General features: G+C 36.1%; 2 protein-coding genes across 3 annotated transcripts; one reads left to right on the top strand and one right to left on the bottom strand.

Moving 5' to 3' along the window:
• The first annotated feature begins 1845 nt into the window (after window positions 1-1845).
• Window positions 1846-13644, top strand: LOC110065460 (uncharacterized). Of its 2 annotated transcripts, XM_089279883.1 has the most exons (9): window positions 1846-1885; window positions 5232-5395; window positions 6087-6110; window positions 9965-10000; window positions 10846-10872; window positions 11491-11592; window positions 12360-12398; window positions 12815-12841; window positions 13346-13644. In XM_089279883.1, exons 2-9 carry the CDS (start codon window positions 5344-5346, stop codon window positions 13441-13443), a joined length of 405 nt encoding a protein of 134 aa, XP_089136009.1. In that variant the 5' UTR covers window positions 1846-1885; window positions 5232-5343; the 3' UTR covers window positions 13444-13644. The 2 variants fall into 2 exon arrangements, with proteins under 2 accessions (XP_089136009.1, XP_089136010.1); XM_089279884.1 differs by lacking the exons at window positions 1846-1885; window positions 9965-10000 and having other exon boundaries at window positions 5244-5395.
• Window positions 13645-15345: 1701 nt separating this feature from the next.
• Window positions 15346-17773, bottom strand: LOC149096856 (kunitz-type serine protease inhibitor 2-like). The gene is made up of 2 exons (XM_089279882.1): window positions 17615-17773; window positions 15346-15777 (listed from the first exon to the last, which is right to left on the bottom strand). The coding sequence occupies exons 1-2, from the start codon at window positions 17667-17669 to the stop codon at window positions 15575-15577; spliced, it is 258 nt and encodes an 85-aa protein (XP_089136008.1). The 5' UTR covers window positions 17670-17773; the 3' UTR covers window positions 15346-15574.

Raw genomic sequence — 17773 nt, 5'->3', positions numbered from 1 at the left:
AAAGTGAGAGTGGAGTGTATTGGCTGAGAATGAAACACAACGGCATCTTGATCTCCCATACCCCTAAAGCACCTTTTAAAACCAAACCTGGGCGTGCAAGACAGTACTCTTGTTGATCTTTATTATCGGTAAACTTTGAGGTTTTTTTGTCCCTTCAGTGCTGAATATGACGCATTTCTAGTCGGTGTAAATACGTGAACGAAATGCCAAAATGTTTCGATCGCTTCTGGTTAAGATATTTTAAGAATTTCCCATTGTCCTCTGTCAGGAAAGTTCGTTTTGGAAAAGTTAAAAGCTGTAAAACTGAAAGGTTTTGTTTTAATTGAATTAAACCGACACTAAGAAAAATTGCACCGTGAAAACAGAGTAGGGTGTGCACATGTTGTGTTGTGTTGTGTTTTCACTTTCTTATCTCTTTATTACTTTCCTAAGTATAACTATACATTTTTATTTAGCTGAACGTGCTATTGATCTCAATGGAAAGCATAATAATACTTCACTTATCTGCAGGGCGACTTCTCTGTTAAAAACACTTTTTACACTGTCGATTAGCACAAAAAGGCAGACAAAAGTTTCAATGAAAGAAAGCTAACCTAGCTTATCTAGAAAATCTAACCTCCGAATGAGCTGAATAATTTATCAACTCCAAATGAAAAAGTAAACACTTTTGACAAAAATATCTGTCATTTATCTAGCTCAATATACACAGTACTTGAACTTTCCAGGTTACAAGTTCTGGTAGACTTGGTTTGATTTCATCAAGCGTGAAATATCCCAGTAAATTCTCCTTCGCTATAGCTCCAAGAACTGAATAAATAAAAAACTACAAGAGGGTAATTGCTTTTAATTAAGCCTCAGATGAACTGCAACGAACTAAAATTTCCTTGTGTTTTACTGCTGAGCGATGTTATAATCACATTCATTATATCCAACTGCTAAATTATGTTTTGAGCTAAGTACAGATGAATATTTTCGCTTTTTCGCAGTTTGCTTCATTAAAATGCCTCAGGGGTGGACCATTGCCACTGATGCTGAGTTTAAAAAGGTTTTGGCACAAGTCTATGAACACGATTTATTCTACGTTTTTCATCGTTATCACACTTTTATCGGATTTGTCAAATCCGAAATATTTTTAGTGTCTAGTATGTGATAAGAAATATCAGCAACATCTCATATATTGATTTCTTACGAATTTAAATGCGTGATAAAAAATGGATTCTTGAAAAAAAGTTAATAATATTCTCGAACAGGTTAAATTTCCCTTTTTGTAAACAAATGCTATGAATATGTACACCGTGAAATCTCACATCTTTAAAGGCACACAGTTAATGAATTAAAGCGATGGAAATTACGAGCTATTGCGAAGATGAAATGATAAACATTTCGATTTCAATATCTACTTCATTCATAACTTTTTATTATTGCAGAAATTGTCCGGTTTTTTTTTTAACACCCACCATCGTTTAAAGCTTAACTTTCAAATCGCCGCCATTAGTTCTGGTCAGTCGCGTAAAAACGAATGAATAGCCCTAATTGAGTGCAAAAGGCAGTCAAATTTACGTGCCTTTTTCTACCTGCTAGTGAATTTTAACAGGTTGATGATGCCTGCTTCTTGATGCCGCCATCATTCAAAGGAATCAGTTATCAAGGAAATTAGAGATAAAGTTCAAACTCGTAGGAAGTCCGTAATTTGCTTAACAGTGTTTCAAGGGAGCAGTAATTTAAATTTTGATTGTGATTAAAAGAAAAACTCACAAAGGCTTTTCCTTTTGTGGTAGATGAGCCAACATTTAATTTTCAACACCAACGTGAAGCGCCTTTTGTCTGAAGACTGAAGGTTAGAACCAACAAACTTCGAGTGCAGTCGGATCTGAGGAACAACGTTGTAAGTACAAACTAAGAACTTTCGCAATCATGTGCCAGAATATGCATATTTTCAACAAAAATGAGCAAGAAAAGATGACTTTTGAATCCATCTCATATTTAGGCTAGAAAAGTTTAATTGTTGATGAAAACGTGGCCAGGGAACCGCAAACGAAAATGCTGATGGTATACCTAGGATAAGGTCTGATTCAATTTGGGCTCTTTCATGTTGTTGTCGCGTTAAGTTTTTTATGTAATATCAGCCTTGCATAATTGTAATTCTATTACTGTTAATACTGCTTTCCAGGAAACTGCTGGATTTTCTTTCCCGAGTGGGTGGCAAAAAAAAGAAAAAGATTTCAACGAATTGACTACAAGTACTGTAAATATAAAACTCTCGATGATTCCACGTGTAGAACAAAACTCTGCAGTATGGTAAAAATTTGAAGCTTGTCACCTTTGGAAAAATCTCCTTATTTGTATTGGGTTGAAAATTTAGATAGAGCACACGCCTTTTTTAAAAATCACTTGTGGTAATGAATATTTTTTCGATTTCTGATTTAATTAAGGGGTAAAATAAAAGGAAATTGTTTTCTAATACAATATATTGTATTTCTCGCGATATAACAGCTGCATGACTTGTTCAAATTTAACTTGCAATGACTTCAAGAACTAAGCGTAGCTTTAGGCAGAAAACCACAAATAGTTCAAAATGTTTCATTGCAATTTCGAAATAGTCTAGACAACGTTAAAACGCAATCTTAGTACCTGTATTAAGTTAAGGCGTTGGCGTGAAAACTTTTAACCAAATTTAAATTTTCTTATTATCCAATTCCAAGAATGAAAAGCAAAGCAATGTCGTGCTAGAAGTTAACAACTTGTGGCTATCCTCTTTTCAAAAATGTATGTGTACACTTGTATAGTTCCTTCAGTCCAAAAAGGCAGGTTGTTAGAGTTTTATGTTCGATTTATATTTTCTAAAAAAACGTTGCGATTTAAATGGTCCCGTTAATATTTTATTACACTCGTTCCCAGAATTTAGAAAACTCGTTCGGACGAAACATTTTTAGCTGATGTGATTTGATTTTTCCTGATAAGTTCTGAATATTTTTTTCCCCGATTAGTTACCCCAAGAATTGCTGGGTTTTGTTTCGATCAGAACAATTTCAATTCAAGTGTTACCCAAGTGTCTTTTAGCTAAACTGCGTTAGTCGACGCAAGAGCACCTTAATTCAATTGTTATAACATTGTCAGTTCTTGTTACGTAAAACATCGCTCTTCGCAAAGTCTTCCAATGTTGTACATGCAGGTTGGATTCATTTGGAATAAATAAAAGACGTTTTCTTTAGAAACGGAAATTTCTACCTTTTGCGGCATATTGTTAAAGGATTATAACAAGGCTATCTTGCTCGTTATCAATGCACCTGCGTCCCAAACAATGGGACTATTTGTTGTGAACGATTTATTTTCATCTCAAACACAACCATGTTTACGGAAGTCGTCTTGTATGTTGAAAATAACCTGGTCCCAAAGTAGATGTTTCGTACCTCACGTTTCCTCATTTAGCTTGAGCGCGTCATCCATCATGTTGACTGCATTATTCAGCAAAAATTCAATCCATACAATGCTGTGAGAAATTAGTGACTTAATCAATACATTGATTCATTTAGCGTTGGTGCAGCCCAAGTGAATTTTGTCAACTCATTTGTTGATGGAGAACTTTTTCCCTAATTACAACGAAATGTCATGGACTTGACTTTTTACAGCTCAATACCTGTACATTCTCCTTGATCTGTTGATTAATAATATTATACTAATAAAAAATTACTTTCCGCAATATTTAACCGTTCACTATATCTTTTACAATATGTCCAATTTTTAGAGTATAGTGTTTATATTTTCAAACTCGTTCCAATATCTAACGACAAAAGAATAGGTTCTCTCTCTTTTGCCTAGAAAACTAAACTCACTTACTGACGTAATCAAGTTGTTTTGGCTTCCTGGCCTATAACGCGGTAATACTGGAAATAAATTCAAGAAAACAGACCCATATTTTTCAACAGATACCCAGAGAAATGAATTAGATAGATGCTTTAAGATCGCGCCTTATCTTTTGATAACAGTATTTGATGACAAGGCTCCATTCAAATCTCTCCACGACTACAAAAGTTGTTTCGCGATACTATGCGGGGAGTATTCTTAATCGAAGTGTCCTCTAGTTTGTTTAGAGTGATCTGTGATATACATGTCTTTCTCTGTAGCGAGTCACCCATCGGTAGACTTCCGTATTATTCCATTCACTTATTTTCTTTGAGTTGTACCGACACGTGTAAATGAAATAAAATTATTAGTCCCACTCTACACTTCATTTTAAATTAAGCGTAATAGAGATTTCAATGTGCACGATTTTCCCGAGTAGAGTTCTAACTCGATATTACACACAGCCTTCCTCTCTTAAGGCTGCAGTGTATGAATAAACTTGTCTGACTGTGCGAGACCTTTGTTTTCGTTTGCCGTTTCTCAGTATCTGATTGTTTTGCCTTACTGTGGCAGCATGTTGGTTTGGGTTCACCCGCCCGGCGCCTCGACGCTGCTTCTTTTAATTAAGACTACGCGGAGTGTTCACCAGTTAATAAATAGAACAAAAGATAGAATCTTGGAATGACTAAAGAACTTCGTGAAATTTTTATGAGTTTCCAGTGGGGCGGTGATTGTACACGGAATATAATCAGCAAAAAATGCACTTGCATTGGGGTCGAATTAGGCGTGAGTATAATAAAGAACGACTTAAGCAAAAGTTATGATCGCGTTAGATACCAGATAGATAATTTCGACGAGCTAAAGAATCTGAAATTTACCGCAATTTTGTAAGAAACTCTTCTACCAACTGGTGAAATGAAACTATTGTCTTAACCAGTCGAGACAAGTCTTATCTTCGTTTGTGTATCGTCAATCGTTATTTCTTGAACCAATAAAAGAAATTCCGCAGCCACGTATCTTGACAGCATTTAACAGAACCTGCCAAATAAATGCATTCGGCCCACGTTCTCATCATTAATAAAAATCATCAATTTTTCAAGACACTCGCGAATCTGTCTAATGGAAAAATACCTCTATGAATGGATTTGAAATTAAGCGGAATAAAAATCACTTCCTTTGAGCTTTTAAGGTCACACAAAAGACCCCCTGAGTGGCGTGAGAAGACTTCCAAATGCCCCAGCGGTTGTCCGTCAAAAGAAATCGGAGATGAGAAAAAGCAAAATTAATCCCATTTTGAAACCTAGGGTTACTTTGTCACTAATTTCCTTGACCACAGTAATAGAAAAATACCCTCCATTCACAGATCATATATTTGTTTGCTATCATAGTTCTGACAGACGAATATAAAACCTGAGTGGCATATCACCGCACCACAAAAGCCAAAGGAACGCAGCGCGGACAGCATCGAACGCAAGCCTAACAATTCTGAGCGCGTTCATCATGGAAAAAGTTACATCACTAGTGATATTCGCTGCCTTCTTTGCTCTAACCTGTAAGTCTTCGATATTTATTTATATCTATCTGTTTATACTATCTTATTTTCATGCTCTCAAATTTGTTTTTATGGCATTTTCCTTTCCATTTTATGAGGTGATTTTGTAAAGGAAGACTTCATTTTTTTGTTTCTTAACGGACAAGAAATGTTTGTCTGTATTCAGTTTTATGTTGGACAAAGAGGTAAAATAAAGGAAAGTTTATTACAAGCCGCTATAACGTTTTTAAACACAGTCATCTGGTTAGCTAAGTCAATGATTCCTAAGAAACGACAGATACGTCCTTTTTCGCTTGATGAAGTTTAAATTATTTCCTACTTTATTACTATTGCCAAAAGGAGCGAAAAACGTCCTTGATTTAGCATACGATAACCACAGAACAAAACGATTATATGAATGAAAATCATTTTATCGAGTTCTACATCAGTTCTGGGCTTAGAACTTATTGCAAATTTCTGAAAGTATAATTTATGATAACTATTTACATCTTTCCCGTGTAATCCAAGTTTTGCCGTTTGAAAACCAGAATTTGATCCATGGACAGTTCTAAACTTGTCCAAAACAAGACTGTTTTTTGGTACACTAGGTTTCTAAAGAGTCCGTGATATTATTTTTAATTAGAAATGGCCAAACGTTTTGAAAATTTCAACATCTTTAAGTCGCTAAATTTCTCTTTGACTTATTTCATAGGTTCATTCCCAAGCGAAGATAGAGGTAAGAGTAAACTCTTCCCAATAGTTAAAAGAAAATATCGAAAAATATTTCACAAAGGACGTATGAATTGTCAGATACGCTGAAAGGTCATAATTTTTCATTTTACGATCAAAATAAATACTTTTTTCAGAACATTAAAAAGAATCAAGAGATTAGACTTTAAAGCCATAAAACCTAGTTGTTCTCTAATACATCACATGACCATTTTAAGCTTACAAAATAACTAAAAATTCCTTGACCAGAAAGCAGGTTGCGGTTGCAACAGATACGCAAAGGTATTGCCAAATATCGCACTCAGTCCTATTTTCGCAATTCAACAAGCACAAAATTAAAGCATTTCGACTGATTGGATGTAACAAACATTTGAACCAGATATAATCTGTCTATTTCTATTGGAAGAAACTAATTTTTTTTTTACTTTCGGTTGGTCGCTTTTCCCCTCGCTTCGCAATTGTGCACGTGAAATTTATTCTGCCACCGGTTGGCCACATTTGTCTTCAACATGAAAAGAAATCGTATCATGGAATGCTAATGCTAACAGACAATATAAAACTCAATTTTGTTTTCCCAATATCTAAATATTTTTTTTTTTGGAAAATTTCGATAGGGTAGCACTGTCATGCCCACGCAATGTTTTATAATTTTTTCTCAGAAGAGGGGTTTAATTTTTCCAAACCATAACAAAAACTCAAGCTGTAGAGACAGTTCCGTAATTTTATTTCTGGTGTTTGTCTTTTGAATTAAAACGATTTACGATTTGACAGCAGATAAATTTTTCGTAATATTGCTGTTCTTATTTGTGTCAAATAAATATTACTTACGCAAAGAGAAATATTCTGCAATCAGAGATTAGAGATAATTTTACTATCAGAATATTAGTTCAGTTTCATTGACACCTTGATGACGCGCAAGATAATTTCATTTCGCATTTATCAACGTTACTGGTGTGTACCAGGATGACTCTTGTATAATTAGATTTGACGATTCACTTTTTCAAAAGTTAGAAAGGACCACATAATCGAATAACTTTTTACAGCAAGGAATTTTCCAAGGGTTTTCATTTCCAAGTACAAATTTAAAACCAACGGGAATGGCTTGAAAACGCCAAAAAATTCGCTTCACTTTTTGTACTGATTCCCTCGTTGCCAAGCAACTTAACTTAGAACGCGGGGTTTTCGGGTCAAAATAAGACTGTATAATTCACACCACCTTCTGACAGCAGTAAGTCATTAAAAACTAGAGGTTGAAAGCAACGACTCAATAATTTATTGTTTCTACGTGCAGTTCCATTAAAGTTTGAAAATACAAAAAAGATTTCGTAAGAAATTCAGCGAACACAAAAGGCGAGAAAGCACAATATTTTTATGTTTGTCTTAATGTACTTTTTAATATACCTCAGTAATGAAGCCCATTGAATTTCTTTTCATTGGCCGTTGATTGCTGTCATCATAAAAATTTGAACTTCCCTTTTTTTATTTCAAATGGGTTTCACCAGAAAAGTAAAATAGAATGATCCTGGATTCTCGCTATTTCCAAAGCAGATCAAAATCACTTTCATTACTTTGTTGCTGTTAAACGTTTACAAAGCAATCGAGAACGCTACGTTTTCGTCTTATCAAATACAAGAAACAAATTAAAAATTATCCAGAAGGTGAACGAAATTTCCGTCAGAAGAGTAAATACTTCAAAACATCGAAATTCATTTTCCACCGTATCGAAATTTGGTCTTGGTAATTAAGTATATTGCGTTTTGTTTTATTCTGTGTTTTAATGAATTTTAGATTGTAAACTTTAATTACTCTGCCGAGCTATCGGACATAAAATAACCCTCGTGACTAAACCTTAAGACTAAGTCTAAGACTTGTATTTGGAGATGTCTTTTGGCTGGACTTTACAATAAAGTGAAAGTTGTTGTTTTAGTCAATATAGTCGTGAACATTTAGTATAACTCTGTGCATAAAAAACTTCTGATTTCGATTCAAAGTTACTTTACGTCTCAAACACTGATGCATATTTCAACTTGTACATATAGGTCAGATTATTTCTTCAAACAAACTGTTTGTAGTAATTACTTATACCTAGTTTTATCCCTGGCTTTGCACTTAAGAAAAAAAAAGGATTTTTTTTCGACCTTTTCTGACGGAAAGTAACTAAACATTTTCAAGTCTTTTAATAATGATCTATAGCTAAAAAATGAAAGGACAGGGTTAATCTTAAGTCGTCGATCTCTTTTGTGGCGACTTTATTTATTTACATTTAATTGCAAATTACAGATGTGGCTGTATTCGTTCTGAATTATGTTTTTCTTACATTGGTCCTAATAATAAGAGCTTTTTCAAACCGCTAGACGGTGTCACTTTGAGTTCTGGTTCTCGTTTATTAAAAAGCTTTGAAAGGGCGACATGGGGAAAGAGAATTTTAAATGAAAGATATTATAAACATCATTTATAATTTTTTCGAAGTTTTTGCTCTGTCTTTTTTTGTTTGAACAAAAACAAACTTGTTTCATTCTCACAATAATTTTCTTCTTGTAGGTTTAATTCTTTGAACGCGCTTATTCAGTTTCACAGTCATTTCTATTCTTAACACAACTCTCTGATTTTCTTGACTTTCTCTTTAACTTTCTCATTTGTGGTGTATGCTTCATTATCAGTTTTTTAATTCGCCTAGTTGAACTTTCATCTGGCCCAGTGCAGCAAGCCAACTAACAACATGCAGGTTATCTCTTACATAATATTTTGAATTTTCGGTAATAGAGGAGCTTACAAAAACTAAATCTCATATATTGAACAATTCTAGCTCCCTTTTCGATGAAATGGCGACGATAAAGGAATAGCGAGAAGAAAGTAGCCTTGAAGGACTCGATTTTACATCGTGTATCACTTTACAAACCTTCGCAGTAAAGGCGTTCTCGCGACATGTTTATTGCGTCTGAGATTTCTACTCGGTATAAACATAATATCTTGATTTTCGACATTTTTTCGTTATATTTACAGTTTTGCAATTTTTCTCTCTTCGTATCACGATTTAACAGACACTTGAAGTTTTATATTTTCGTTTTGCTTCGCAAGGTCAAGTCAAAATATTTTGTCTTCTCAAGCAAAGATATTGTCTGTGACGATTTACAGTTAAAAATAAGGTGGAAAAGAATACATCTTTTAACTAACTAGATCAAGAGCTGAAAAGAAATGTAGCTCACTGCCTTTTAAACGTTTTGAAATAATACAAGGATTGTGCAAAATACCGTGTTTATATTGTTAAAATTTTCAACTGAACTGAACTGAACTGAACTGAAAATTTCAACCGAACCGGTAAAGGATTGTTTAGACGACATTTTGACAAGTTTAGTAATCTTTAGAAATCAACACTACAGAAGTACATTTTACTTCCAATTTTAAAGACATCAGCTGAGTTTATAATGTTTCCAACGTTTTGCATTAAAAATGTTCACAACGTATCGATAACCTTAAAATTATGATAAAATGACCGGTAACATAAACGTAAAGTAACAGTAACAAATAATTTAGCCAATCATTTTACTCCGAAGAATACGAATGTTACAATAAAAATAATAAAACTCCCAAATTTTATATTTTGCAATTTTTTTTTCAAACAAGCAAAATAGTAACTACACTGTATAAAAGATCTCCTCAGTGGCCTTAATCTGAATGGTTACTCGATAGACTTTGATCCACAGACGTAAAGGTTACACTCGTCATTTAGAACAGTACCACATGAATGTATTGCTCGATAGCTTTCATTTAAATGGTCACACACTAGGGTTTCATCCACCGACGGTGAACCTGGAGTGAATAGGTTAACAATAATTTCTAACCCATAACCATTTTTCTTAGATTTGACAGAAAATGAATGGATGGAACAAGCCCTACGTTAGTACAATAAGTAACTTTTTAAAGATAACTTTAACTTCTTCTGTTCTTTTGGTTTTCTTTTCCTTTTCTTCCAATGGAGAAAGCTGTGTCGAAAGAAAATAGAGGGGCAGCGAGATTGATTATTCTATCGCCGAAACTGCACGATTTGAAAGTTGTGATTTCTTCGTTTCAATTTACTTCTGGAAGAGATGTTCGTTGATTGCAACGATAATAATAATAATAGTAATAGTAATAATAATAATAATAATAATAATAACAATAATAATGATAATAATAATAGTAATAATAATAATAATAATAATAATAATAACAGGAAGAAGAATAATAATCCATCAAATGATCCTATATCTACATTCTCTATTGAGTAGTTGTTACGTTTTCCATTATCCGTGGGAAAACTGGATAACTCATCTAAAATTAACATGATAACCTTGGGAATAGGGTTTATATGGGCCTTACCCTTCATGCTCTCTTGGTATTAGCAAGTGGTAACACAATCTCGAGTTAAACTGTGTATCATCTCGATATTGAAACTGGCAAATTCGTTACATAACACTCGCAGCAGTCTCTTAGCACTGATTTTGCCTTAGTATATCCAGTTTGGCTTGTTAACTCTACGTATGTATGTATGGAGAGTAAGAAATCAACAGGGTCAATTCACTTGCCTCAGTGTATTTGTTTCTTTGTTTGTTGCTGTCGTTTTTTTTTTTCGTTTTTGTTGTTTATAGTCATCATAAACACCCTAAATACCTAGGAAGAGAATTTAATCATGGACAATGTTTCAGTCAAAATGTTTTCTGACTTTGGCCAGGAGTAATATACATCTTGATTCTTGTTTACAGGAGAACAAGCTGAAGACGCCGAACTTGGTAAGTTGGTGATCTTTTCATTCCGTTTTGTTGAATTAATAAAGCTTGAAGGTCGACAAGAATGAGTATTGCTGCAATTTTTCGCCTTGAAATATAAGGATTCAAAATGAATGCGCACACAGTTGTGAACGGAGTGGAGCCAGAAATAAATAATAAATGCCAGCCACCTAGAAATTGAACAGGAACTAAAGAACATCCTAAACCATAGCAGAGAATGAGCGCTAACTTCATTGGCTAGGACTCTGGGATGTTTTGAGTGTTTAACTAGATGACGCCTTTCGTCGGCTGTTGTTTGTTTGCTTGTTTGTTTCATTGAAATCAGAATTCCAAACCCAGTGAACTGTAGTTCCCCAGTCAGTGTACCAGAGAAGCCGCGAATAACCAAACTTATTTGGTCATAATTACTTCCATGGTAAACATTCTTGCTTCCTGATCTCGGAAGCGTTTGCGCTGCCAAGTTTCTGCATGAAGTTACATATAGCATGGTCAATACATTTTCGGCTGTCTTTAATAATTAAAGGTTTTATAAAACGTGCGAGCCGACAAGAACTTCTTCAATCCGATACTTTTTAAAATACTCTTATTGTAATTTCAGTTGTTGTACATTTTTCATTTCAGTTGCCCGCAGTAAGCTGAATTGTGACGAACTTGGACTGTTGAAGCATTATCATGTCGATCTGAAAACCAGTCACATTGTCTGTGGTGAAGTAACCCAGAAACGTGAGTGGAATTTTTTTTATCAGTTAATGAACATTATAAGTTAAATTCCCAGCTGATGGTATATCTGGGTGGTAACGCAACGCTTCTTCTGTGGGAGACTGGGGATAGGCGTTGTGTGACGACAAATAACGGTTGCTGGTGAGTCTAAATCTGTCGGAAAGTAAGTTTACAAAGAAAACATCAATAACGGAGAAAAGTAGAATCTTGATGCATATCAGAAAAGACTAGCCACTTAGGGAACTGAAGTTTGTGCCATACCTAAAGTGAACACTACCAGATATGGTCTTAAGTCGTGGCGTTATGCAGCAGCAAAGTACTGGAATATGCTACCTCGTGATATTCGTTCCATGGCAGGCTCAAAGACTTTTTGAAAAAGATTCGGCAAACTGATTTTCATGTTTAATACACTTTGATTATATTTTATCGCTTTTAGCTCGGTTTTTTTTTTTTTAGTGATTTTTAAATTAGGTTGATGTAAATACCTTTCTTAAGCTCCTATGTTGTACATTACTTAATTTAAATCGTGGAACACCTGGAAACTAGCGAACAGCTAAGCGTGTACTTGTCCACGTTAAAATAAAGCATGTCTATGTCTATGTCTATGTCTATGTCTATCAGTTATTCGTTTCGTCAATACAGTCCTGGTGCCATTCAGACCTCACTGCCCAGATCCACTCTGTTTAGTTATTCCTTTTTCCGCAGTTATCATTGCAGCACCCTTTTTTTTCATTATAGATAGATTCTTTTTTTCATTATTTCATCCACAGGTGCCGCCAACCTGCTTGCAAGAGAGTTTAAGAAAAGAGGTAGTTGTGTTGTTTAGTAAATGCCATTTTTACTTGGCTTCAGAAATGGCGGACAAGTAGTCCTATTTTCGTACACTTATTATCGCAAGGAATCTGAAAACGGCTGAATTATTTGAAATGATTAAGCAATTGCAAAACTTCAATCAGGTAGCAGTGGGAGGACTTCACTTTATAGGACGTTTAAAAGATTATGATGATTTTAACACAATTAAAACTGCTACCCCAGTGCTTTGTCCTTAACTTCCCGCAAAAACGGAAACGCCCAATTTTCCGTACGATTTCTTGCAAGGCGGCCGTCCAGATATTCTCAGAACTAATGTTCAGTCTTCAGAGGAGTCATTTCAAGCCTGTTTCATTCAATTCAAATTAAATTTTTTGCATTTACTGATCCTTATCTTTTCGCACTTTTTTTGCAGAATTTGATTACGACATGGCTCGTTATGGTAAGATATATTTGATTAATCATAGCAAATTTTCATTTACTCCTTCCCGAGCTCATTAATTCATCAGATTAAAGAAAGGAAATCATAACCGTGTCGGTGTTTGGATACATGAGCTTGATTAGCATAGACTTTTTCGATTTCATTTCTCCGTTTTCTCCTTAGTTTTAGTTTGGATTGAGACATGAAACACGAAAGACCGTGTTTGATCACATTTCTAAACACCTCGTTTTATGGATTGCAAAAAAACGGTCTTTCGTGTTTGATATATTTCTTCCTACCACTGGGTTTCTTTGAAGCTCTCTGTTCTAAGATTAAAATGTGAATTATTCTTCGTGATCGCTAATTTTTTTAATATTAGTCCTGATAATTTAATAGTGAATCCAATCAAAATTCCGTATACTGTTGATGAATTTAATTATTCTCCTCACTTGTTTCTTTATCGTGTATTACTATTGTAAGAAGAATTCAATCACTGATGGCGTCTTTTCCTTGACTTTCTTTCAGGCCGTGATTTTAGCGCCTGTTGCAGCCCGGATTGTGATTGGTTGCTTGATTACTTGGAAATTGATTCCTCTGTAGTGAAATGCCTGGACCGCAAATAAAGCCATTTTTTGTCCAAAATTACCAAAAGAGACAAAACAAGAACACTAAGCGACCCCGTGAATCTTGCAACTGAATAATGTAACTAGTAAGAGATGTCTGCACGTTAAGGGTGTCCATGGTAGTCAGATTTAATTATTGAAATCAAACTCATGTTGTACAGAACTATCACTTGAAAATTAAATGAACTATATCAGTCAACCGAGGAGAGGCTCCTCTGCTGTTCTTCTTAAGGTGGGGGGGGGGGGGGGGGGGAGAGGAGGGGGACAGCGCGATGTGGTTAGACGGGGAACAAGCCGGATGGATTGGATATTAAATTACGAAGCTTTAAATTGATATGACTTCTGCAAGTGGGAAAAATCCTAAGGGCGATTTTATTATCTTTTTCGTCAAAAACGTGCCAAAAGTATGACTAGGTAAGTTTGATCAATAACCAAGATATTTAAAACAGGAGCTCATCACTAGGACCGTGCACCTCCCATACGAAGCCTACGCCACAGCATTTTTACAGACCGGTCCATTTTTAGGCTTCTTTTCCCGCGAAATAGGTCAGTTTCGGTCTACATGAGCGCGCATCGATAAGGAAAAAATGGCTTACCTCACATCAGGAGCCCATCACTTCTTCCGGAGACATGATGACGTCACTTAAAAATTAAGTCCGTGCTTGTGATTTGTCACTGTGGTTCCTGCCAGGGTCTGAATTCGCCGTGAATTCAAACTAAAAATAGATCGATCTGTGAAAACGCCGTGACAGGAATATGGCTTAGTTGCACGCTCTTAGTGATGGTCTCCTGTAATTGAAAGTAATTAATTGGAGGGAGAGAAAATTGTAACTTGTTTTCAGCTGGGCACAAGGTCAGAGTTTTGTAACGTCTGCTCGCCGACATGTGATTTGTATAGGTAATGGTATGAATGCGAGTGCAATTAAGAATTTACACTACTCGTGATATGTGAAAATTCTCTCAAAATTGCACGAGCCTCTATATGACTGAGAAACTGCGAACGCGCGCGCGTTAATTTGCACTGCAGTGAAAATTAATAATTAACGATAAATTGGACTGCTGTCACCTTGGGCTGACACCTTGCCGTGGTGGTGAAGCTTGTGTGTCTTCATGACCCGGAGAGCTGTGCCGGCGGGGACTTTGTTCCCTGGCAGGTCTAACCATGCCGGATTGGTCGAAGGGTAGAGGCCAGACGAAGAACAGCCCCTGGTCCTCCAGGTTGGGGGTTGGGCGGCGGGCTGATAACCCGCTCCCAGAAAATGCTATTTATTACAGAAACCGAAGCTAGAACTACCACTGCACCCTATCGGGAAGCAGGGGTAAAAGATGATGATGGACTGCTATCAGCCAATCACAAGAAATAAATTTTCTCAATTATGTAATAATCATGATAAAACACTTCTAACACCTCCTGAGCACTATTGTAGTAACTAACAAGACCAGACATTTATGTTCAGGTTTTTATCGATGTAAATATACCTTCTGGCATTAGACGTTTCGAATTCATGCTCACAATAGAGACCTCCCTTTAAGCCCTAAAAATACTGTGATGGACTAGCTTCTAGTCAGCATGAAAAAGAAAAACCAGAATCTTTTTGTGCAACAGGATCTAAAGTCAGCCCCTCAGCCTAAGGGCACCCAACAACTACAATGTCTACTTTTCCTTTGGCTTGATTTAATTTGTTTGTTTGTTTGTCTTTTTGGTGAAGCAATACAAGACCAAGCAAAATTCAAAGAAATCGGGATAAGCTCTGGTAGTGTAGACCAGTTAGCTCGAGTACGACTTTCATTTAGCTTTTTAGACGCACGACTGCATTGAATATCAGCGAAGCCAAGGGTCAGTACCCAGCGATAATTGCACAACAGAAGAGACTGTGCAAATAGTAAATAGTACTATATCTATGAATCTACTACTTGCGTTTATTTATCAAGTCCGACGTAGAGACACTATAATCGCTACATCAATCTTTGCCAAAGATCGTTGGTCCTGGTACTTCTATCTACTCTTACAGATGTTTCCTAATGTCTTTTACAACATGTCTTGCAAAAGACAAAACATCAGGTTTTGCAAGAATTCTACATTGTCATAGTAACTTGCTGATACGTCAATGCTTCTTTGGCTTTTACATTTTCAACGCAGAGTTTTTTCCCCTCCACACGTGCTTTGACACTCTCCCAATGTTCTGAAGTTGTTCTGGTTCCCTGAACACCCTCCGTAGATAAACTCCTTGCACTTTCCTTCATGTCGGTCAAAGTAAAACCTTCTCAAATATGCCATGCATGGGCCAGCCTCTTCGTCCAAATTACAGAAATCGGGATGGGCTTCGGCCATTTCTACATGGAGCAAAACAGCAAACTTGTTTCAAAAATTAAGCCTTTTCAACGGTTTCAGTACTCTTATAGCATGAAAACATATTAGGCCTCGAGGATTCCAGATTCCATGGTAGAAAGTACAAGCCTACATCGGTCGTGTGTGTGATTAACAACACCTTAAAATCCAAGCACTGGTCCACTTGTGTACTAGTCAGTTTCTGTTGAACTAAGAGCTTATTATGAAAACTGTCTTTAAAAACAGTCTTTTTTCGTGGTATACCATGACCAGTCCATAAGATACGATTCCATGAAATTTTCCCTTCTTATATCTTTTCTAATTCCAACTTCTCTGCGTTAATGCATTTATTTTCTCTTCTCCGTTTCTGTTCATGCCGTCAGGACAGACGGGAGTGATGGAGTGGTAACAAAGATAGACAAAGAGGGGCCATGCATACGTGAATAATACAACTAAAACCCGCCGTCTAGAACTCTCCACAAAAAGGAAAAAGTTAGACATAGCCGCGAGTTTGATAGTGAATAACTGAGAAAGAATATCCAAGGGAAAATAACTTAAAGCCCCGGCAAAACGATCGCAACATTTCAACACAACATCCCGCAACATTAAAAATTCTAAATTGCAGTCAGGGATGGACATTAGTATTATACATTCGAAGTTTTGTTTGACACTGACTCTAATAAAACGTTTAAAACGTCTTTGCATAAGTTGCTATAAACGTTGTTTTAACGTTACTACTGATATGGCAACATTGTTGGGCGCAACATGTTTTGTTGGCTCAAGTTTGAAAATGGTCAAATTTGAGCCAACAACACCCAACATGTCGCAACGCGTCGCAACAGGGTGGCCAGACGCGTGACGCGGACTTCAAGATAACCGAGTTTGATTTAGAAAGGTTTTAATATAGACATATAATGAATAGCCCTCTCTCCTCCCCTTTCTCCAAACCATCTAACTCCCTTGTCGAAAATTGGAAGCTGTTATCTCCCTTAAAACGACTGAAGAAAAGCTTTAACGCTGGGATACTGCCAATGTAATTCATTTATCGAACCCTCCGCGAAGGCCGATTCTATCTTTGAGAACTCTGCGTAGTTTAATATAAGAAGCTGATAATCGTTAGCGTAATGTTTTAACATCTAATAATTTTAAACTACAACAACAAGATTTGGTCATATCAATGCCGCCAATTTGTATAAAGTACGTCCAGCTTGACAATATTCACCGACATTGTGTGTTGTTAGCTCTTGATCAAGATTATGACCAGCTTTCCGAATCAGAACTCAGTTTAACTGGAAATAATTACATTACTTGCAAAAAATATCGGACGATTTTAATTTCGAACAAAAAAAGTGTCCGAAAATAAAACCGTCCAAAATTTTTACGCTTCCCGCGAAATATGTACACTCAGTAGAGTATAAAATTTTTAAGTAGCTCCAAAGCTATTAGCTTCCTTTATGAGGCGAACTCTAGCTAGTTGAGACAGTACTTGAGATACATAACGGCTAGAAAGGATTAATGTTATTTTCTCCTCGGTATACTTCTAAAACCTTGAGGGTGCAGTAAAGCCATCATTTTCACAGATATCGTTTACTTAAGCTATGATTCATCACAGTGTCCGAAATGTTTGGCCGCAACTTGTCCGAAATGGGACAAAAAGCGTCCGAAAATTAAACGTCTGAAATTTTAAAACGTCTGAAGGTTTTTTTGCAAGTATTGTACTACGAAACGGAGTTCATAACAAACTAAATAGGCATACACGTGTAGCCACAAGATTGTACAGAAATATCGCTGAGGTTTCTCGATTTAAAACCTACAAAGTTTGCTCTCATAGATAGAACTTACCGCAGGCCAAGACAAAGAAAACTATCGTCGACAATAGAGCTACAGAAATCCTCATTTCACGGCTTCAGTTCTCCCTCGCAACGTTCGTGGTTGTTGTCCTTGAAGACCACGTATCAACGAAAACAGGCACAAAGAACGGCACGTCCGGATGTCATGGCT

This window comes from Orbicella faveolata, unplaced genomic scaffold, assembly GCF_042242905.1.
Source record: "Orbicella faveolata isolate gen_17 unplaced genomic scaffold, um_ofav_v1 contig_47, whole genome shotgun sequence".
Classification (NCBI taxonomy): Eukaryota; Metazoa; Cnidaria; class Anthozoa; order Scleractinia; family Merulinidae; genus Orbicella; species Orbicella faveolata.
The sequence above is the reverse complement of the archived record's forward strand: the minus strand, read 5'-3'. Positions and strand labels throughout refer to the sequence as shown.